Genomic DNA, 24,250 nt, shown 5'->3' with positions numbered 1-24,250 from the left:
ACGGTCAGGTGGGAGTTGAACAGTGGGAACCACCCAAACCCCTCACCGCATCGCCATTACACACGTCTCACCTGAACAACACCTCCAAGGATGCAGCATTCATAATTTCCTGCACTATGTACCAATTTAGGGAATGAACACAAGTCTCTGGATTGGGGCTCCAACCCATGACTTTCTGGGTGGAATTTTCCCAGGCAATGATACGTGAGTTTGGCTGCATGCGGGAGATAGATCCCTTAAAATTATGTCGGGTGGGGATCACAACCTTATCCTGCCCTCTTCGGCTTTCACTGGGGCAGGATTGAAGGTGAGCAAGGAACCCCCAACCTTTCTTCCCCCATGTGTAGCTGTTGGTAAATAATTAAAATATTCAAATTGGTCATTAAGTACTGTTTTAACTTTCAATTCTGGATTTAACAGCCAGGGAACATGTTTCCCAACCTGTCAGCAACTTGCCAGCTGCACCAAGGCGAGAGCGCAGCAAGGAGTGCTGCTTCAATGAAACTGACAAGGCTTTGATCAGTGAAACTGAAGAGCTCCAACTATGGCCAGCTGAGAGGCTACAGTTCAGAGCATCTCTTCTGTAGGAGAGTACTGTCGCTACTTGACAGGTTATTGCCAACTTCATGGAAGGCACTTCACCTGTCTCGTACTTCACTACCTTCAGCTTCACGTCTCTGGTGCCAGCCTTTACCACGACAAAGGAGCAGCTTACGCAGTTCCATCTTCCACTTCTGATGAGGGGAAAGAAGAGAAGCAACACCACCACCAACAGCACCAGCAACAGCTGGAGCACCTCCAGCAGCAGTACCAGCTGCCTTCTCCGCAGCCAACTGCCCCTCCAGAGGGCAGATGGATGGACACAGTGATCCAGCTGGAAGGAAGCGAGACCCCCAACGTAGGGTCTACGCAAAGGTCAGCTCTCTCGACATGTCTGAGCAGCAGTGCCTCGGGGCTCAGGCTCTCACAGCAGACCGCTGCTGACGTCTGCAGCCTCTTGGAGCAGGACCTCCTTCCCAGTGGAGCAGATGAGCATGCATTACCATTGTCTGATAAGGTGCCTGTCATTGGAGGGTCACACCCTCCCCTTCCCATTCCCCACCCCCCCCCACTCTAGTCTCTTGCCAGGATTGTATGCTGTCGTCTCCTACAAGGAGAGAAAGCAGAGAAGTGTGAGTGTTCGTAATAGCTTGGATGGAGAGGAGTGAAGGACAACATTTGTGGAGGGTGACTGTGAGGCATGGCGTGAGAGGGCAAAAGGCTTACAGCGAGTGCTAAGATGGTTGCCTGGAGAGAGGAATGAGTGGAGCTGCAAGGTGTGCTGTCCTGAGGAGTGCAGTGCAGGAGAATGCTGTGAAAGTCAGTGTGGGGCTTGGCACCTGAAAATGCTATGCCTCTCACATGTCATATCGTCCTGAAGTCCTGGATCCTCTTGGTGTGCTGTCGCCAGGTTGGAGGGACCACAATTTTGCCACTGACTTTCTCAGCCACGTCCATGCATGCCTGCTTGGCTGCAGAGACTGTCCTTGAGAAAAATCAGCTCACAGCAGTCCTTCAGATCCCACAGCAGGACATCCAGGTAAGAGCTGGGAACCAGGGGAGTAGCCTTCCCAAGTCTCCTCTTCATTCCTGTGGTTACCTCAAAGGTTGAAGTGCTGATGAGCCATTCTAACCCATGTTGTGGTCCCTTTAGGTAGAAATCCTTCCTTTAACAGATCCAGTTCGCCATCCTGCCAGTCCTCCCTGATTGACTGGGGAACCCAGAGGCAGGATGCATAGCTGTGGCTCAGTTAAAGAGCCTTGGCAAAGCCCACTCCTTCACCATTCAAGTTCCTGACCCACTACTGGTCCTAAAGTTTCGCCAGTGACTATGTTGTGGAAAATTCCATCCTCTAATTCAGAGGTGAAAGTCCTATCAACATGCCAGGATCAATTGTGCATGGTTTTCAATGACCATAAATTTATTTGTAGAAACAAATGTATATCTCATACAGAGTATCCCATGCTTCATAAATTTTATTCTGTTAGTGTTCCCTTATTCTAATCTATTATCAAGGCTCTCTTGACATTCTGTATTCCTGTGACATTTCCATTGTCTTCGAACCTCTTTTTAATTCAATAATGATTTGTATCTTCATTGTTTTCCAAATAATCAAAGGGATAAAGATGATTTTTTAAATTTAAATTAAATTCCATTTATCTTTAGGTTAAAATGAAATGATACATTTTTCAATATTTAAAAACACAAGTTTGCTCTGAAGTACTGTTTATTAATATAACTTATTCAAATCTAGAAAATGAAAAATATTTTTATTTCTCTTTTTATTGTGGATGACAGCATCTAAGAATTGATGGGGAAGTCACTAGGAAATGAAGGAAGAGCTTAAACAAAGTGGCTTTACTTAATATTTCGGCTGAAGACAGGTGGAATGCTTTTAAAAATGTGCTGAACTTGAAAGATAATGACCTGGATTTTGCCTGTGTTCAACATCATTACTCCACTGAAAATAACAGCAATTTTTGGAGTCTGCACATGTGCAGAATAAAGCAGAAAACCAGAGTTGCTGTCACTGATTCAATGCTTCTCCACAGGGTGCGCCGTTGAGGCACACCCAGACTGCTCGCAATGGAAATCAATTGAATTGACAAGAACTTACACTCTTGCACTGTTAGTCTCACTGTAAAAACCCTTGAAAAAGTTACACCTTGTTAAATGAGGTGTAATTAGGTTTTTCACAGCATACTAACTTCAGAATTACTGCTTAACACTCTCACTAGTTCTGAAAAGCTAGTTTTATATTTTTTAGACTGTCAAATTTCTCATAATGACAAATTCCATATATTTAAAAAATGTATCTTTTCATAACAGTTTATCTTTTAGCTTCCATCTTAATCCAATCGTAATTTATTTTGCTATCTAAATATTTAAATTAAAAGTGAAGGATATTAACTGCTTTTAACTTCCTGGTTTACTGTGTTGGAATGCTTCACTGTGATCAGCTGCTTACCTATTTGTTGACATCACTGCTGCTGCACACCAAGACATCCCCTTGACTTGGCGTCAGATTCAAATTGCTGTCAGGAAAGGGGAAAACCAAGCCACAGAGGTCGCTAGATCTTTGTGGGTATCTTTTTTTGAGATCAGTAATGAGCACCCTTGCTTTGCTGCTAACCACAAAATCTGGGCTGTTAAACATGTGAAATATACAAAAATGAACAGGAAAAGACTACTGGTCCATCCATTCTGTTCCACAAAAATGTGATGTCTTGTGCATCAGACTACATTATCATGATTAACCAAACAAAAAGAATAGCATTCACTAAATGACCACAACGGAATAATTCAATAAACAAGATTCCACCTTAGTTTTGTATTTTAAATTAATGGTCAAATCAAAATCAATATGAATTGTACATTATACAGTGGATACAATAAAGTTAGACCTTGCTTTATTCTATGGCTGCTTGCTAGTGGTCCGCAGTGAATGTTCCATTGCAATTTGTGAGCTCACATGTAGGCTAAGTCCAATATGCCCAAGGAACACAAGACCACAAGAAATAGGTGCAGGAGTAGACCTTGTGGCCCATCGAGCCTGCTCTGCCATTCAATACGATCATGGCTGATCTTAGGCTTCAACTCCATTTTCCCATCCATTTGCCATATCCCTTGATTCCCTGAGAGACCAAAAATCTGTCCAACCCAGCCTTAAATGTATTCAACAATGGAGCATCCACAACCCCACTGGGGTAGAGAATTCCAAAGATTCGCAGCCCTTTGAAGTAATTTCTCCTCAACTTAGTCCTAAATGATCAGCCCCTTATCCTGCGACTGTGCCCCCATGTTTTAGATTCCCTGACCAGCGGAAACAATCTCTGTGTCTACCCTCTCCAGCCCCTTCAGAATTTTGTATGTTTCAATGAGATCGCATCTCATTTTTCTAAACTCCAGAGAGTATAGGCCCAATTTACTCAGCCTCTCATCATAGGACAATCTCTTCATTCCAGGGACTAATTTAGTAAACCTTCACTGTACTGCCTCCAGTGCAAGTATATCTTTTCGTAAATGTGGAGAACAAAACTGCACATAGTACTCCAGATGTGGTTTCATCAAAACCCTGAACAGGCGGGGAGATGAAACTGTGACTGACCAAAACTCCAAAGGCACCAAATGTTGAATGCCACCACTACTATTCTTGAGGCAAATCTCCAAAGTGGTGCTTGGATCCCAACTAAACAGGTTTCTGAATCCAGTACTATTAACAGCTTCAGATAAATATCGATGATCACACAAAAGGTAGGTATCCCAAAACAAACTGACAGCTTCACTAACCAAGGAAAATTCTGATGACGGTGACTTCCCTTCAAATATAACTGACAAAAGAGGAAAATCTCCACCATAGCCTCAGCATACTATTAGGATAGCGACTGAACTGTGAGAGTAGCCATTGCCTTTTAAAAACATTTTGTAACCTTTATTTCACATTAAAGTACCAGATGTTCTGGGTGTAACCTAAGCGATACCAGGCATCAGGAATAAGGTAGAAGGACCACTAGTTACCACCAGAACATGTATTTTCTTATCTCTGTTATAGCTATCAAACCCAAATTCCCTGTGTGCAGTCACTTATGCATCGACTACATTGCTTTGTAGCATACTAACAATATGAACTTTCATCACAACATGCAGTCCTCAGATTACTGTCATGTAATCTGGGAGAGGTGAAAAACAGATAAAAATCCAGGACAATTAGAAAAAAAATCTGAAAATTCCTTTCTGGCCTCCTTAGGTAATTGAAGCTAGTCCAGAAGACCACATTGGCCCTTAAAGATATTACACAGTGTGTACCTCTTATACTAGGAGTTTCCACCCTCGCCAGAAGCAGGTTCAGCTCTTACTTGAAGGAACTCAGCAAATCAGCATTTATCATAGAGCTGCAGCCTGTTCCAGAGGTCTTGGAAAAGAAACCACCTTTTAACATCTAACTTAGCTTGGCCTTTACATAACTTGAGATTGTGGCCCCTGGCCTTCTCTAACCTACTCAGCTAAAACCAACTGTCTACAAAGCACAACCTAGTCCCTTTATCCTCTTATAAACCTTGATCTAATCACCCTTAACTCCACGCTTCGCTAAAGTGTAGAGACCTAGCTGTTTGAGCCTATTTTGGTAATGATATTTCAAACTGGGAATTAATCTTGTGGCCTTCCTTTACACCCTTTTCAGAGCCTCAATATCACCCACCATGTGTGGAGACCAAAACTGGACACAGTATTCTAACTGAGGCCTAACCAAGGACTTATACAAGATTAGCAAGAGTAGACTCAACAAGCATGACCTGAATTGAATGATAACAATGCAAAATGAAATAAGAGGACAATTCGATGGAGCTTATGGGCAGAAAAGTGAGGGGCCAATGCAATGAATATAGGAATCTTCATAAATTTGTTAAAAAGGTGGTCAGAAGGCATAGAGATATGTGGTAAAGAACATTGCCCTGGACATTAAACGTAATGGCAACAAATTATTCTGTGGTTGTAACAGTCAATGAAGGTTTCCAAGTACATGAAAAGCTTGTGGGGTTACTTATGGGGTTGAAACTGAAGATAAATTTAATATACTTAATGATTACTTCCTTGATGAATTTATAAGAGAAAATGCGAATTGAAAGCCCACCATTATCAAAGACAATCCATACAAATTTAATGACTTTTATCAGTGAGATGAAGGCTCAAAACAAATCTGCCAAGGTGTATGGTGTTTACCTCAGGTTACTGAGAGAAACAGATGACCAGATTTGTGAAGTGCTACCCATCATCATGAGGGCATTTATGAATGCTGTGGATGTCATAATGAATTAGAAGCAAGCTAATGGAGTATCTGAAGTGTGGTTCAGGCTTATTCACTCTTTTCCCATATGCATATTGAAGCAGGTCTGATGTAATTTCTCATAAGGGTTATTTATGAGTCCCAAGTACAGCGCAAACCTATAATGACTTTCATGCTAAGTAGAATTCAGTAATGAATTTAACACCAGCTATGTGTAAGCATTTTAATGCACTTCTAAAACTGTAAGCTCTCATAACAGAGCTATGTACAGTCAGAGCCAATTCAAAAAGTGTCTTTTTAGAAACAAAACTCTTTGAGCTTATTGGTGTAATAAATTGTTATTTTGTGATCTCACGTTTCCACTGTTACTCACCTTTCAATCTAGGTCAATGTGAAGTGGTGCATTTTGGTAGGAAGAATATGGAAGGCACAAAAAGCTTGGTTAATAAGAGTCTAGATGGGATAGAGGAGCAAAAGGATCTAGGATTACAGACACAGAAATTACTGAAAGTAGTTACGCAGGTTAGTAAGGCCATATAGCAAAATAAGTACTGGGGTTTATATCTACAGGGATACAATGGAAAAACAGAGATGCTATATTAAACTTGAATTGTACCATGGTTAGACCACACTTGGAGTACTGTGCACAGTTCTAGTCTCCATATTATAAAAAGGATATAGCGGCATTGGGGAAGGTGCAAAAAAGAATCACAAGTATGACACCAGAACTGAGAGGATATACTTGCCAGGAAAGGCTGAATAGGCTGGGGCTCTTTAGGAAAGAGAAGACTGAGAGATATTCTGACAAAGATCTTTAAGATAATGAAAGGGTTTGATAGGCTAGACCTAGAGGAAATGTTTCCACATGTGGGGTCCAAAACAAAAGGCATAAATATTAGATAGTCATTAATAAATCCAATAGGGAATTCAGGAGAAACTTCATTACCCAATGAGCGGTAAAAATGTGGAACGTGCTATCACAAAGAGTAGTTGAGGTAAACAGCATAATTGTATTTAAGGGAAGCTAGATAAGCATGTGAGGGAGAAGCATATGCTAATAGGGTTAAATGAAGTAGGGGTAGGAGGAAACTCATGAAGAGCATAAATGCTGGAATAGACCCGTTGGACCGAATGGTCCGTTTCTGAGCTATATATTTGATGTAACCTGATGCATGTAGAGTTAAATTCTAAAAGATGATTACTGACAGTAATTCAGTCTCAGGTCCACACACCAAAAAGCTGTGCAAGTTTTGACATCCTCTAAAGATCTTGCTTGAATGCTACTTTGCAATGCAACTCCAACAACACTTAAGAAGCTCGATACCATCCAGGGCAAAACAGCATGCTTGACTGGCACCCCATCCACCACCTTAAATATTCACTCCCTCCAATACCAGCACACTGTGCCTGCAGTGTGTACCATCTACAAGATGAGCAACTTGCCAAGGCTTCTTCAGCAGCACCTTCCAAACTCGCATCCTCTACTGCCTAGGACAATGGCAGCAGGCGGCTGGGAACACCATCACCTGCAAGTTCCCCTCCAAGTCACACACCATCCTGACTTGGAACTACATCACTGTTCGTTCATCATTGCTGGGTCAAACTCCTGGAACTCCCTACTTAACAACACTATGGGAGTACCTTCACCAAACAGACTGCAGAGGTTCTAGAAGGCGACTCACTACCATCTTCTTGAGCAATTAGGGATAAGCAATAAATGCTGGTCTTGCCAGCAACACTCACATTCCATGAACTTTAAAAAATATCATAATTAGGGCTCCCCTTGTTAGGATTTATATATAGCACTGTAGACGTACACTGGCCTGAATGATGTGTTAGCAATTCATATCTTGGTGAACTCTTTGGAACTTTAAAAGCAAATATTACAAGGTTTGGCATGATCACAATTATTGCAACATTAGATTATTTTTTCCTGGTTTACATTACTTCTATACTTTAAAGGAAGTAATAGAGCTGCCAAAAGAAATGCTAGCTGTAGTTATTTACATGTAAGTATGCAAGTAAGGACTCAGACTTATTAGATATTCTGATCAGCTTGATAAAGTTGAATTTTTGTTACCAACTTTGATCACAAATCTTTAAACATTATGTATGTGTTTTTGTTCACAGGTCTCAGGATTTTTTGCCCTATATTTTTAACCTTTATCCGGTAAGTGAATCTTAAATATTTCTTCAGAACCAATACCGTACATTATTCAGAAAAACATGTAGGCCAACAAGTTTCAAACCAAAGGTTCTAATGATTTACAAGACCACAAGAATAAAGCTGAGGTAGGCCTGAGAATGTCAAAATTGAATGTCAGCTGATAATTACATGATAGTAACCACTACTTTATACAGTATGCATCATGCTATAAAAACGGATTTTACCATAATGCAAATTTTAGATCAAATTCTTATGCCCTCCTTCCCCTCAATTGCTTGCTCAGGAGGATGGAGAGGGGGTAGTTAATAGAATAACATATTGCCTCCAGAATTTTTTTCTGCCCATAACTGGGCACATAGGGCTGAATTTTCCCAGCCCATTGGGGTCAGGTTGGCAGGCGGGAGGGCTGGCAATATGGTGGGGAGAAGAGTCAGGAGGGGAGCCCAACATCTTCCTGCTGCCATGGCATATTGCCAGCAGTGGCAAGCTCATTGGCTTTGCCGCCTGAGCCACTTAAGTGACCAATTAATGGCTACTTCATGCCCCATGGGCATTTTATCTGTGTCGGGAAGGCCTGCAGCCGTGTGGGGAGACTACCTCCCAGCAGATTCCCTAGTGTGGGGGACCTTCCTTTATGAGAACTCCATGGCCCTTGGTGGAACCCCCGGCGGCCACGGCTCCCCCTTCACCACCTCTTTGAGGGTGACAACATTGAGGTTCTCTCATCCTGGAGCTGCAGCCTCAGCACTGGCCACCGCTAATGGTGGCACTGCTTAGACTACTGAGCTGCCAGCCTGATTGGCCTGGCAGGTCTTCGGGCGGTGGCCTATTAATTGTCTGCTGCCAGCAAAATGACACCCAGCGTCCCATCTGTCATCTCCTACTTTCAGTCCCGACAGCGGGATTTCAAGGTCCTCCAAAAAATTCAGCCCATAATGACTAATTCTGTTTTTAAGCATCAATGCAGCTATGAAGGTGCACTTGAAACTGTCAGTTTGCTTTGCTACACATCACTACAGGACAAAGATTTCTGTGTTAACACTGTACCTCATGTAGTCCCAGAGTTCCCTTTGCTGAAGGATTTTTTCCGTGTTGTGCCCTACAGAAAGACCACGTTATCTCAGGAGCTGCTCTGTCTTTTTTAACATGGCCCTGGAGATGATTCTTTCTCCAACTTTCCTTAACAATTTCATAATATTTCAATGAACAATTTCATGTCTTGTCTGAAAATTGTTTGGTCTAAGTGAGATTTAGTGGCATGCTGAGTATATTAGCGAGAAAGCACATTGATTGTCCCTGAATTGTAGTATCCTAAATGTAGTAAAAGGGTGGTACATAGTAAATTCTAAGACTTTGCAAATGATCATGTCGGGTTTAACATGGCAATATATTATATATTAGTGCTTCTGGGTGCTGTCCCAGTGAACTATCTTTCATAGTTTCTTGCTGAATTAAGTTCAATACAGTATCTGCAAGGAGCACAGTTACTCAACATTAAATGTGAACTAAGCATTTATACTAATATTAGAATGACTTGTGATATTACTTCCATTAGGATGAACAATACAGTGACAGTCCATCGCACTCACACTCATCCAGGCTGCCACTTTGTCTTGCTTCTCCAGTCATTTTATCCGCATCATTAAGCTTATTAGTTAAATTCAACTTGCTATAGTCTCTGCAAAAATAATTATTTTAAGAATACTTTAATTGTATGTTACACATGCAAATATGGTGCTTAAGCTACTCAAATATTACTCCCAGAGTTTATGATGTTATCTGAATCTTTTAGTGAAAAGATTTAAGTGGAATTTTTTTGAATATTAGTTGTTTTTTTTGCTACAAATCACTACAGGACAAAGATTTCTGTGTTATCACTGTACCTCATGTGGTCCCAGAGTTCCCTTTGCTGAAGGATTTTATCCGTGTTGTGCCCTACAGCAAGACCACGTTATCTCAGGAGCTGTATGTCACTCATCGCAAAGGCTTGCTAAAGTAAGGAACCTTCAAAACAAATTTACTATACTTACTAACTTTTTGAATGAGTGGAAAATTGTACCACTGGGTATGATGTTAAGCCATTCACACCAGAGTTCTTTCATGTATGATCCTCAGTCTGTGCTGATCTCAATCAGGCCAGCTGTTTGGACAATTGGCCTCATTTTTGAAGTAGGGAAGTCTTGGTCCTGATCAGTGACCTCTGTTAGAAAATACACAGGTTCAGAAGTCAACTGATGCCAGAATTTGGCTAGGTGGTAATGTCCTCTGCAGTTACATAGCCTGCCAACACTCACCATCTAGGTACATGAATGAAGGATCACCACTTGACAGGGGTACCAGCCAGCTGCTGGTTCCCATGGAATCATATCCTCAACCAGAGGTCTGTGCTTTCAAGGTAGGAGGGGAGAAAATTGGAACAAAAATACCATTTTGAAGAACATAATAGAATTTTGATTTGAAAATTGACAGATGGCCAGTGGCCCATTGTATTAATGCACAAACATATGTTATCAAGGTATGATGCAATGCAATTTTCATTTCATATTTTTACATACTGAGTTTATGATGTTTGCCAAGTCCTTAAAGGAACCAGTGGACAGAGGCCCCTGAAACTCAGGAGTCTTCTTATGGTTCATTCAAGGTGGATTATGTAGTATTCTGAGAGTCTGTTCCCCTTCCCTACCTCTAAATCTAGAAACTGTACATGGAACAATATTAAAATTTTTATTATATGCAAAGTTGACGCAGTTTAACAGAAATTAGATCATAATAGTTGCAATAAATTAATGCTATTACGGGAAAAGTACTGATTATTGCTGTGCCAAAGTAAATGCTACTTTTAGCACAATGGATTATAGTATTTTTTTCATCAATCCTTACTGCCCCTCCCAACGGCTGCATTGTTAAAAGTAAGGGATTTGTATTACAGTACACTACTTTGTCTGTTGAACTTCCACAATTCCTGTTGAAGTTATCTGCAAGACATCAACCTGGAATACCTTCACTAAACATTAACTCAGGATGGCAAAACTTTTGATGGCAACATATCCTGAACATTTAGATCTTCAGGAGCCTCAGCATCAGTTCCTGTAGTATTCTGTACTGATCCTAGAGTTAGAATTTACGGGAAAGAATGTTAGAATGCTTACCATAGGTATAGTTTTCATCCATTTTTAAAGCTCTCATCCATTCTGTGCCTGACAAGGTGCTGCTTTTAGGTTGAATTCTTTTGTATTATATTTCCTGTGGTCTCTGCTATCTCATTTGGTAAAAGAATTAAAGGTGAAGGGGCCAGGTGAGCGGTAATTTAGAAATCTAAAGAGAAAAGTCAAGGCAATAGAGCAGTATGGCAATTAGGCAGAGTCAACATGGTTTTCTGTTTGTCAAATTTATTAGAGTTTTTTGAGGATGTAACCAGCAAGGTAGATAAAGGGGAACCAGTGAATGCAGTATCCTGGGTGTCAAAAAGGCATTCGACAAGGTACTACATGAAAGGTTATTGCACAAAATAAGAGCTCATGGGGTTGGGGGTAATATATTAGAGTCTGTTCCCCTTCCCTACCTCTAAATCTGGAAACTGTATATGGAACAATATTAAAATGTTTTATTATATGCAAAGTTGACACAGTTTAACAGAAATTAGATCATAATAGTTGCAATAAGTTATTGCTATTACAGGAAAAGTACTGATTATTGCTGTGCCAAAGAAAATGCTACTTTTAGCACAATGGCATAAAGTATTTTTTTCATCAATCCTTCCTGCCCCTCCCAATATTAGAAGATTGGTTAACAGACAGGAAGCAAAGACTAGACATTTTCAAGTTGTCAGGCTGTAGCTAATCGTGTGCTGCAAGGATCAGTGCTGGAGCCTCAACTATTTATAATCTATATTAATATCTTAGATGAAGAGACCAATCATAATGTATCCAAGTTTGCTGACGATACAAAGCTAGGTGGGACAGTAAGCTGTGAGGACAACACAAACAGGCAGCAAATGGTTATAGAAAGTTACATTAGTAGGCAGATGGAATATAATGTGGGGAAATGTGAGGTTATACACTGTGGTAGGAAGAACAGAAAATCAGTTTTTTTAAATGGGGAGACATTTTTAAATATTGATTTTCAGAGATTTGAGTCTCTTTGCACAAGAAGCACAGGAAGTTAGCATGCGGATGCAGCAAACAATTAGGAAGGCAAATGGTCTGCTGGCCTTTATCGCAAAGGGGCGGGGGTACAAGAGTAAGGAAGTCTTGCTATAATTGTACAGAGCTTTGGTGCGACCTTACCTGCAGTTAGCATCCTTCCATCTACGAAAGATGATGGACACACAGCAAACAATCCTTTTAGGTGGGGTGTCTTCTCTTGGTGTCGCTTTGTTGATGGCTGTGAAGGCTAATCCTTGAGAGGCAGATTCTGCTGCAAGTGCTGCACATGAAGCTGCCAAGTGACACTGTCAGTTGTTGTTTTTGACATTGGCGCCTGTTGCCAAGCTGCTGTAGCAACTGGTCATCGTGGTAGTGCCCACCAGTCCACAGGATGTGTTGCCATTTCCCTCTTTCTCCAGCTGGTGACTCCCAAGTATGATAGTCAACAATTAGGGCCCTCATATCCTGTTTGCAAGCATCCTTGAAGCGGAGCTTTGGGCGCCCCACTGGTCATCTGGCCCCGGCTACATCACCATACAGAAGCTTCCTGGGTATGCGAAGGTCTTCCATCCTGTGGATATGTCCGATCCACCAAAGTACCTCTGTTTGATTAGTGCCAACACATTTGGGAGCTCTGCCTTTGAGAGGACTGCCACATTTGTGATTTTGTCCTGCCAGGATATACGAATAATGCTTCGCAGACAGTGAAGATGGAAATTATTGAACTTCTTTTCCTGGTTGCTGTAAGTCGCCCATGTTTCACAGCCATACAGCAAGGTACTGAGAACACAGGCCTTATAAACCATCAGCTTGGTCCTAAGGGCCAGCTTGGTGTTATCCGATGCACATTTTGCAAGTCGGTAAAGGTGGTAACTGCTTTCCTTATTGATGATGGACATGCAGTATTGAGTATTGAGCTCTGCAACAAGGGACAGATTGTCTGTTACCGTGGACCCAATGTAGAAGATTTTGCTCACCACTTCCAGTGGGTTGTTATTTAGTGTGATCAGAGGTGGAGATACAACAGCTTGTCCCATGACCACATTTTCAATGATGCTTATAGTCAAAGAGAACAAGTTACAGGCACATGAGAGACAGTCCATGAGTCTTTGTGCCTGAGTTTCCATGTGAGCGACTAGTGTAGCATCATCAGTGTAGAGGAGTTCTCTGATAAAGATGTGATGTGTTTTTGTCTTTGCTTTCAGCTTTGATAGATTGTAGAGCTTGCCATCTGACCTAGTGTGCAAGTAGACCCCTTCCATATCTGCAGGGAAGGCAAAGGTTAGGAGCATGGAAAAGAAGATGCAAAACAGAATTGGGGCTAGGCCAAAACCCTGTTTCACTCCATTCTTCACTCTGAAACTGTTGGAAGTAGAGCAATCAAACGGTACAGTGCAGTGCAACAAAAACAAGAAATGCTGGATTCACTCAGCAGGTCTGGCAGCATCTGTGGAAAGAGAAGCAGAGTTAACGTTTCGGGTCAGTGACCCTTCTTCGGAACTGACAAATATTAGAAAAGTCACAGATTATAAACAAGTGAGGTGGGGGTTGGGCAAGAGATAACAAAGGAGAAGGTGCAGATTGGACCAGGCCACATAGCTGACCAAAAGGTCACGGAGCAAAGGCAAACAATATGTTAATGGTGTGTTGAAAGACAAAGCATTAGTACAGATTAGGTGTGAATATACTGAATATTGAACAGCAGCAAGTGCAAACCTGAAGAAAAACAACCTGAAAAAAACAGTGGGTAAGCAAACTGAACAAACTAAGATGAAATGAAATAAATGCAAAAAAAGATTGTAAAAAATGTAAAAAGGAATGTAAAAAAAAAAGAAGGAAGAAAAAATAACTAAAAATGACTAAAAATGAAAGTAAAGTGGGGGGCTGCCATGCTCTGAAATTATTGAACTCAATGTTCAGTCCGGCAGGCTGTAGTGTGCCTAATCGCTAGATGAGATGCTGTTCCTCGAGCTTGCGTTGATGTTCACTGGAACACTGCAGCAATCCCAGGACAGAGATGTGAGCATGAGAGCAGGGGGGAAGTGTTGAAATGGCAAGCAACCGGAAGCTCAGGGTCCTGCTTGCGGACTGAGCGGAGATGTTCCGCAAAGCGGTCACCCAGTCTGCGCTTGGTCCCCCCAATGTAGAGGAGACCACACTGTGAGCAGCGAATACAGTATACTACATTGAAAGAAGTACAAGTAAATCGCTGCTTCACCTGAAAGGAGTGTTTGGGGCCTGGGATAGTGAGGAGAGAGGAGGTAAATGGGCAGGTATTACACCTCCTGCGATTGCAAGGGAAGGTGCCCTGGGACGGGGACGAGGTGGTGGGGGTAATGGAGGAGTGGACCAGGGTGTCGCGGAGGGAACGATCCCTTCGGAATGCTGACAGGGGAAGGGAGGGGAAGATGCGACTGGTAGTGGCATCACGCTGGAGGTGGCGAAAATGGCGGAGGATGATCCTTTGGATATGGAGGCTGGTGGGATGAAAAGTGAGGACAAGGGGAACCCTGTCACGGTTCTACTCCACAGTGCAGTGCATGTTGTCATGAAAGGCTGAGGAGTTTCAGTGGACAGCCAATTTTTTCCAAACTCTTGTAGAGCCCTGCTCTGTTGACAATGTTGAATGCCTTAGTGAGATCTACAAAAGTGAGGTGAAGGGGTATACTCTGTTCCCTACACTTCTCTTGTAGCTGGCGTATGGAGAAGATCGTATCCACAGTAGATCTGCTGGCAGGGAAATCGCACTGAGCTTCTGGGTACACTCGGTCTGCAAGTAAATGGAGTCTTTTAAGCATGACCCTAGCAAAGGCCTTCCCCGTGACTCTAAGGAGTGAGATCCCCCTGTCATTGTTGCAGTCTCCTCTATCACCTTTGTTTTTATATAGTGTGATGATTTTGGCATCAACGCATCTCCTGTGAAACAGAGCTTACTTTCCAACAAAGAGGGAGAAGGTCATAAAGGTGTGCCAATAGATAGGATTTATATACGAACGTATGAATTAGGAGCAGGAGTAGGCCACTCGGCCCCTCGTGCCTACTCTGCCATTCAACAAGATCTTGGCTGATCTGCTTGTAACCTCAACTCCACATTCCCGCCTACCCCCAATAACCTTTCACCCGTTTGCTGATCAAGAATCTATCTACCTCTGCCTTAAAATATTCAAGGACTCTGCTTCCACTGCCTTTTGGGGAAGAGATTTCCAAAGACTCATGACCCTCTGAGAGAAAAAATATCTCCGTGCTTGAGCAGCTCGGCTGGGATTCCGCCCTTGCCCGGTGCCCCTCTGTTCGCTAGGTGGTCTATAGCCTTCTAGAGAGCTCCAGTGATGAGGGTTCTTCATCTAACTGATCCATGACGGGAAGTTGCAGGAGAGCATCAAATGCAGATTTCGAGATGTCCGACTCACAAGAGTTCAGCTCACAGTACTGTTCAGCCCAGTGGGGACATCTGTTTACGTCTGTCGGTGAGCATAGGGCATAGTTCATGAAATGATGGAAATTATTGAACTTATAGTTCATGAAATTTATGCCTTGCTTTCTGAGGAGACTTCTGCAGATTATGAGGTGGCAAAAAAGGTTATTCTTGCTGCTTATGTGTTTGTCTGGCAGACTTATATAGAATTTGAGAGGGTAAAGCAAATTAATTTTGATGGTTGGATGCGGGCACTAAAGGTAGAGGCCACGTATGAGGCCCTTAGGGAATTAATTCCACTGGAAGAATTGAAAAATTCACTCCCTCCATTATTAAGAACCCATGAAGAGAACCAGAAGGTTTCAACGGCCAGTCAGGCAGCGGAAATTGCTGATGATTACGAGCTTGTTTACAAGCCCAAACCCTTTGTCCGTCACCCGCACAAATCTGAGAAGTATAGAAGTTTGGAGGGTGAAAGGAAGTCAAGTAGCTGGGAACAAGAAGGGATAGTTGGAAACGCCCCAGGATCTCCTCCTCAGGCCAGAAAGGAAGATGCTGAGGGTGGAAGTAAGATCTGCAAGCCTAAGTGTTACCATTGTCACAAGGTGGGACGTCGTCGTGCAAAATGCTGGAATTTGCGGGGTAAACCCATGGGATTTATTGGTGTACACAAGGTCAATGCAGAGAAAGGGGCCCTGACCAAGAGTACGACAGATCAGGCTGTAGCGCTGACTGCAGCTGTAAGGCCAAGTACAAAAACTGCTGTGAGTGCGGGGGACGTGAATAAGATGCCTGAGAGTTATAGGAAATTCTTATCAAAAGGAAAAGTAACTCCTTACCCCTCAAGTGACGCAGGTAAACTTGTAATTATGCTGAGGGATACAGGAGCCACCCAAACTCTTTTGCTGGGGAAAGGCATAACTTTTCCACCAGAGAGCACACTGAATGCCAAGGTTTTAGTCAACGGTATTGGCGGGGATTTTATACCATACCTCTGTATATGTGCACCTAGAGAGTGACATAATGTCTGGAATGGTAATTGTAGGAGTTGTCCATAGTTTGCCAGTAGATGGAGTTGACCTACTCCTGGGGAATGATTTGGCTGGAGAGAAGGTAGTAGCTTCTCCAGTAGTCACGGAAAAACCAAGTGAAGTTAACGAGATAAAACAGTTGCAAGAGAAGGTTCCAGGAATTTTTTCTTCATGTGTAGTGACCCAAGCATTGGCTAAACAAGTTCCATTGTCGGAGGTAAAATTGGCGCCACAGACATATCGCCCAATATCTGATACGTTCTTTGGGGATTTGGATAATCCGAAGGAAATGTTCAGTAAATCTTCTCTGATCAAGGCTCAGCAAGCTGATCCAGAGTTAAACAAAGCGGCACAATCGGCTCCAGCGGAAGCTGAGGCAAAGGACTTCCAGAAGGCTACTATATTAAAAATGGGACTCTGATGAGCAAGTGGATAGCTCCTCACAGACCTACGGACGAAGAATGGACGGTAGTTCACCAGATAGTAGTACTGCCCAAGTATCGACGGGAAATATTAAGGATAGCCCATGAAATTCCGATAGCAGGACATGTGGGGATCCAGAAGACCTAATCACGTATAGGTCGACATTTTTACTGGCCCGGTCTTTCCAAGGACGTGGTGCCATACGTGCCAGATTGTGGGAAAACTGCAACCTGCCATGAAACCGGCACCTCTAATTCCCATACCAGTTTTTGGGAAACCATTTTGTTGGGTGTTGGTAGACTGTGTAGGACCTTTACCAAAAACAAAAGTAGGACACCAATATATACTCACTATCATGGATATGACTACTCGGTTCCCAGAGGCCAATCCCTTGAGAGCATTTCCTGCTAAGGTAGTGGCAGAGAAGGTAACCCAATTCTTCACTAGATATGGATTACCGATTGAGATTCAGTCAGATCAATGTTCCAATTTTATGTCTAAAATTTTTCAGGAAGTTATGGGTAATTTGGGTATAACACAGTTAAAGTCTTCAGCCACCCACAAGAGGGTTTACAAAGGTACCATCAGACCCTCCAAACAATGATCAGGACATACTGTCATGAATATCCCATGATTGGGATAAAGGGCTAGAATTTCTTTTGTTTGTTACTAGGGATTCACCTAATGTGTCCACCGGTTTTAGTCCTTTTGAATTTGTTTATGGACATGCGATAAGAGGTCCTCTAAAACTAATTAAATAAAGGTTTTTAGAACAGAGAGATGAATCCTCTGTGGTAGATTATATATCTGTGTTCCGGAAATTCCTCACGAGAGCCTGCAAAGTAGCTCAGGAATACCTGAAGCTTCCCAAATAACCATGAAGAAATGGGCAGACAAGTGTGCCAAGACCTGAACATTTCAACTAGGGGATGAGGTGTTAGTATTACTGCCTTTACAGGGTGAACTGTTGAAAGCATGGTTCAGTGGTCCATATAAAGTAGTCAAGAGAATTGGTGAAGTAAGTTATTTGATTGACCCCCCAGATTGGCAGAAAAAGAATCGGCTATGTCATATCGATATGTTGAAACAATATCATCGTTGGAAGAAGGCTAAGCAAGCACAGGTATGTCAGGTAGTAGGGACAGAGAAGGATGAAAGGGATATTGAGGGATGAGGCAGAAGGAGGCCTAGACAATTCTCAAATTGAACTTCCTACTATCCAGTCAGCTAACATTGAATTGTTAGGGAGATTGGACACTATGCTTTCACATTTAGTGTCATAGAGTCATAGAGAGATACAGCACCGAAACAGGCCCTTTGGCCCAACGAGTCCATGCCGACCATCAACCACCCATTTATACTAATCCTACATTAATCCCATTTCCCTCTCACATCCCCACCTACCCTCAATTCTCATACCACCTGCCTACACTAGGGGCAATTTACAATGGCCAATTTACCTATCAACCTACAAGTCTTTGGCATGTGGGAGGAAACTGGAGCACCCGGAGGAAACCCACGCAGTCACAGGGAGAACTTGCAAACTCCACACAGGCAGTACCCAGAACTGAACCCGGGTCACTGGAGCTGTGAGGCTCCGGTGCTAATATTTAGATGCAGAACAACGAGAAGACCTAACGAGGCTACTCACAGCATTTAAAGGAGTCTGTAGGGATAAGCCAGGATGTACAACCTTAGCCACACATGATGTGGATGTAGAGGAATCCTTTCCTATAAAACAGCATCCTTACTGCTTAAGTCCAGAGAAACAGGCCCAGGTAAAAGCAGAAATCCGATACATGCTGGAAAACCACTTAATAGATCCCAGTCAAAGCAGCTGGTGGTCGCCAGTGGTTTTAGAACCTAAACCTGAGGGTTCAACTAGACTTTGCATAGACTACAGAAAAGTTAGTGCAGTAACAAAGGCAGACTCCTACCCAGTTCCTCGCTTGGAAGACTGTATTGGCAGAGTGGACAGTGCCATGTTTCATACAAAAATAGATTTGTTGAAGGGATATTGGCAAGTTCCATAACACCCCAAGCTATAGAAATATCAGTCTTTTCCAGTACCGAGTGATGTCATTCAGGCTAGGGGATGCCCCAGCCAGTTTCCAGAGACCAATGAACCAATTGGAAACCAGTGTTCCTAACTGTGTGGTTTACCTTAATGATGTGCTGGTCTATAGTGACACTTGGAAGGACCACTTGGAACAACTTGGGGGCTCTGTTTGGAAGGTTGCAGTCAGCTGATTTGGATAACTTTGTTGAAAATTTAAAAACCAGAATGCCAGACTACTCCAATCTAGTTTCTTCTTACTTAAAGATTACTTAAAGATTTTCACTTAAAGATTATCTACATTGCAGGCAAAAATAATGTTATTGCAGATGCTTTATCGAAAATCTACCTTTGTTTAGAGTTATCTGAATGAAAAGAGGGTACAGAGCAGAATTGTATTAACTACAGGTAAAGAGTGAATGGGGATGAGTGTGAAATTGTGTTTTAAAATGTTTTCATTTTTTTTTACACTTTGTAATGAAATGCATTTAAAATTACATTTCATTCCTCCAAAGCTGGAGATGTTATGAAAATGCTTCTGTTTTTTGTTAAATATATTTTTTGAGGAATTCATAGTCAAACTGAAGAAATGTTGGACCAGTTTTTTTCCCCAAGAGGGTCATCAAGAGGACATGTTGGACAACAACATTTACTGGTTGTCACATGACTCAAGTTAAAAATAGAACAGCAACCTTGGTAATTGGGGAAGATGTGTGCAGAGAAATGACAGGTCAGAAGGTGGACTTTCTGTTTCTGGTTGCACTTTTGATTTGTTTGGTGTTGGAAATGAACTGCTTAAAAGGGGTTGAAGTTTTAAAAAATAAAACTGAAGGACAGAACCCCAGCTCAGCCCAGCCTGTTCCATCTCTTTAAAAAGCCTGCAGAGAAAGGAAGAGAACTTCCATGGAGAGAAGAAAATTCCCAAGGAAGGAGAGAAGACCATAACCCAGCTCAGCTTTCCAGCACCTCTCTAAAAGGCCCTGAGAAGTCTACTGTATCAACTCATTTCATCTTCTGTCTTTGAAGAAACCCTGCATATCGAATGTGTGGGAAATGAAACCCCTGTTGACACATTTCTGCTCTAAGGCCTATCTAAAGACTCTGCAGCTGCATTTCTTGGAAAGTCTACCCAAACTGATCTTCAATATCACCTGGAAAGAACTGTTCTAGGAAGATCCCAGTGACAGCCGTCTATACGCATTTGGGACGCCAAACCAAACCAAAGGACATATTTTCTTTTTTTCTTCAAGAATGAGCAAGTATTCAGCCTAAGTGGGTTTTTTGGTCTTTTTTTGTAACAGAGCTCTAAACAAAATTCCCTTTTATTTTTCCGGTTAACCAATGTATGTACGTGTTTGCGTGTGTGTGTGAGAGGCTAAGGTAAAAAGGGAACTTTAATATTTCAATCTGTGTGTTTATGCTTTACTTCATTACTAGTTAAGACTAGTTTTATAATAAACTGATAATTTTGTTGTTTATTAAAGAAACCTGGTTGGTGTGTTTTATTCTGTGGGAAAATAGAGTATATGATTGAACATATCGGTAAGTAGGAAGATTTAAATATATGTTGTGACCTGTGGGGAAGTGGGACTAGAATAAACAGTGCACGACTCCCACCTTGGTCATAACATTTATTATATTGCATATGTCACATCTCAAATGTATTCTCGGGCTTGTGCAGGAGAGAAGTAAAACATCAAGGACATAGGTGGAAGAGGAGACAGCTGTATTAGGAATAAAATATTTCATTGTTTTACCAGAAGAGCAATATTATATTCATAATTTAGTTATTTACATTGCTCCAATTTATAAATACAAGGGGGAGGTTACAGTAATATGTTTGTTTTTCCTTGTACAAGTTTTTGCATCGTAATCAATAAATCCTTATAGATTTTAAACTGTTTTCGCCCAGATCCTTTGTGGTTCGACTTGCAACACAAAATGACACTGCAGGAATTGAAAGACTTGTCAAAACCCTTAATCTGCACCTCAGTATCTTAAGCTCCTTAAATATTTATAATCAGTCCCGCAGAGACTCAGTGAGTATTTGATCAATTTGGGTTATGTTGTTGAAAGCATAATGTGTTGATTGTTTAATCTGTTAATTATAAACATTTTGATATATTTATCTGATATGTAAAGGAAGGAAAGACTTGCATTTATATAATTGAGTATAACTATGTTGAGGGACAGTGGAGATTGTAATCCCTTTCCACTCAGCGAGGTTTCAACCTGTGGGAGGAACAAAATGCAGACACAGAGCCTTTTCAGATGATTCCGAGAAGCAGTCAGAATATGATGCCACCAATGTACCAACCATGGCCCATATTGCTGCCCGGAATGCCCGCATTATTGCAAGATTCACTTAGATTCCACCAGCTCACCTGTCTGACAATCACATTGAAAAGCCATTTTGCCCCTCATCTGCCCCTTTCCCCATTGCCCAACACAAAGCAGTCTTACAAACAACCAGGCATCCCTTTTCAAGCATCAATTCATATCTTACCATCCCTCACAAGTGAAAAGGTGACTTGTCAGCCAGCAACCAAAAATGGGCAAGACGGAAAGTGGCGTAATCAAATATTATTTATATGGTTCAAAAATGAAACTGAAGCTTTCCAATCTAAATGCTTGTGCAACTAAAAACTTCTATGCTTCCTCTTCTCAGTACTTCTATGTGGTATAATCCTTGTGGCTTCGGCAAAGGTAGAGGCAGGCTGCTCGGATTTCCTGCTCTTAACTGCTAAAATGCTCTTGACCAACATCGTCCGGACTTTGGAGCCCATAAGGGTAGCAAAGACTGGTCCACCTGCTCCTGTGCAGGGGCAGACACGGCCATCGGGATACGACTGAGGGGATGGGTAATGGGTGAGAAATAGAAGCTCTTTGAGCTTATTCCCCAGTTCTATGTCCCCTTTCACCATAACCCTCCCATGGCCCACCCACCTTTCCTGGCTAGCAGTGGGCTGGAGAGCAGGTTGCTTCAGATCAGTGGGCAATGAATGGCCAAGGTCTCATCATAGGGTATTCATCGGGTGCAAGCATTGGTCAAGGCATTCATGTGATAGCCATGTTTGATGCACCATGCAGTTGGCCACTCTTTACAGGAACGAAAACATCATCACAAAGACCTCCGACATCATGTCACTCATGCTTTAGACAGACGTCCCCAATCTCTCTGCAAGTGTTCACAGTGTGGCTGGAATGCCTGCCAGTAATTCGCACATTCTCTGCTGCTGCTCCAGAATTATCCTGCTCGTTGACAGGCTCAGAAGTTCAGTATCTGCATCGAGGTGAGTAGAGCTTGGAGCATCCTGAAGCTTCTGACGCAGATTCTCCACTGCTGCCCCTGTCTCTACCATCTGCTCTTGCCCGCTTGTGATGCACGAGTCACCAGATAAAACTTTCCTTACCACTCCCAGCCATTAGAACTCAGATAGCCAGGCAGTGAAGGTTAGAATACTCAGGCTTAGGACTGCATTTTAAGAGACTGCCGCCGAAGTAGGCGGCAGATGTAAAAACATTTGGCCCACCTGTATGGGCACCGCGTCATGGAGGTACCATGATTTCAAATGCAACAGTTCATTAGCATGGCAGCGGTGCCCGCCCTCCACAATCACATCACAGGCAACAGCGTCCAGTGCAAATGCGCTGGTGCTGGTGCCATTTTTAAAGGGCTTACAATCCTTAATGGACATTTAAAAATTAAAGGGCCATGTAAGTTACATTGCAACAAAACAGAATTGCATGATCTTTGAATGCATTTCCACCAGGAGGAGGCCGAGATGGATTATCAACTCAGCACTTCTGGCTGAAGATTGTTGCAAATGCTTCAGCCTTATCTTTCGCACTGATGTGCTGGGCTCCCCCATCATTGAGGATGGGGATATTTGTGGAGCCACCTCCACCATTTAGTTGTTTAATTTTCCACCACCATTCATGGCTGGATGTGGCAGGACTGCAGAGCTGCTACTTTCTTTAGGACTCGGCCAGCTCGGTCAGTAGTGGTGCTACTGAGCCACTCTTGGTGATGAACATAGAAGCCCCCACCCAGAGTACATTCTGCACCCTTGCCATCCTCAGTGCTTCCTCCAAGTGGTCTTCAACTTGGAGGAGTAGTGATTCATCAACTGAGAGAGGGTGGCAAGTGGTAATCGGCAGGAGGTATCCTTTCCCATTTTTGATCTGATGCCATGAGACTTCATGGGGTCCGGAGTTGATGTTGAGGACTCCCAGGGCAACTCCCTCCCAACTGTATGCCACTGTGCCACCACCTCTTCTGGTTCAGTCATGCCGGTGGGACAGACATGCCCGGGGACGGTGATGGCAGTTTCTGGGACATTGTCTGTAAGTTATGATTCCGTGAGTATGACTATGTCAAGCTGTTGTTTGACTAGTCTGTGAGACAGTTCTCCCAACTTTGGCTTAAGCCCTCCGATGTTAGTAAGGAGGACTTTACAGGGTCAACAGGGCTGTGTTTGCCATTCTCGTTTTCGGTGCCTAGGCCGATGCCGGGCGGTCCGTCCGGTTTCATTCTTTTTTATTGATTTCGTAGCAGTTAGGTACAACTGAGTGGCTTGCTTGGCCATTTCAGAGGGCATTTAAGAGTCAACACATTGCTGTGGGTCTGGAGTCACATGTAGGCCAGACCAGGTAAGGACAGCAGATTTCCTTCCCTAAAAGACCTTAGTGAACCAGATGGGTTTTTACAACAATCGACAATGGTTTCATGGCCATCATTGGACTAGCTTTAATTCCAGATTTATTAATTGAATTCAAATTCCATCTTCTGCTGTGGTGGGATACAAACCCATGTCCTCAGAGCAATACCCTGGGTCTCTGGGTTACTAGTCCAGTGACAATACCACTATGCCACCGCCTCGGGGTCCCATCGCCAAGCGGCAGGGCGGCTGCCACGAGGCCTTGCCACCGCTGCCAAGATCAGCACGGGGTCTTCCATGTCGGGGCCATTGGCGGGCCTCCGCCACACTGATCCTCATTCCCCACCCCCCACCCTACCCCCGCCAATGTTCCCAATGGTGGAGGGGCTTTAAAATCCAGCCCTTAGTCTTTATACACTTACAACCTTTTATTTACGGAGATGCACATTGACATGTCATGCACCTCCAACAGATAACCCCTCTTTCAGTTTGTTCCTATATATATGAGCACGGGTGAGTCCTCAGTT

General features: G+C 42.8%; 1 protein-coding gene across 6 annotated transcripts in view; it reads left to right on the top strand.

Annotated features, from left to right (window-relative positions):
* cfap61 (cilia and flagella associated protein 61) overlaps nt 1–24,250 on the top strand; it is a 271,251-nt gene that overhangs the window by 61,835 nt on the left and 185,166 nt on the right. For all 6 annotated transcript variants that reach the window (XM_068044406.1, XM_068044407.1, XM_068044405.1 and 3 more), the window contains 3 exons: nt 7,956–7,995; nt 9,848–9,987; nt 20,975–21,101. In XM_068044406.1, the coding sequence (XP_067900507.1) occupies nt 7,956–7,995; nt 9,848–9,987; nt 20,975–21,101 (307 nt within the window). The remainder of the gene's footprint in view (nt 1–7,955; nt 7,996–9,847; nt 9,988–20,974; nt 21,102–24,250) is intronic.

Source organism: Heterodontus francisci, chromosome 13 (genome assembly GCF_036365525.1).
Source record: "Heterodontus francisci isolate sHetFra1 chromosome 13, sHetFra1.hap1, whole genome shotgun sequence".
Classification (NCBI taxonomy): Eukaryota; Metazoa; Chordata; class Chondrichthyes; order Heterodontiformes; family Heterodontidae; genus Heterodontus; species Heterodontus francisci.
Note: the sequence above shows the minus strand (reverse complement) of the source record. Positions and strands in the feature narration are given on the sequence as shown.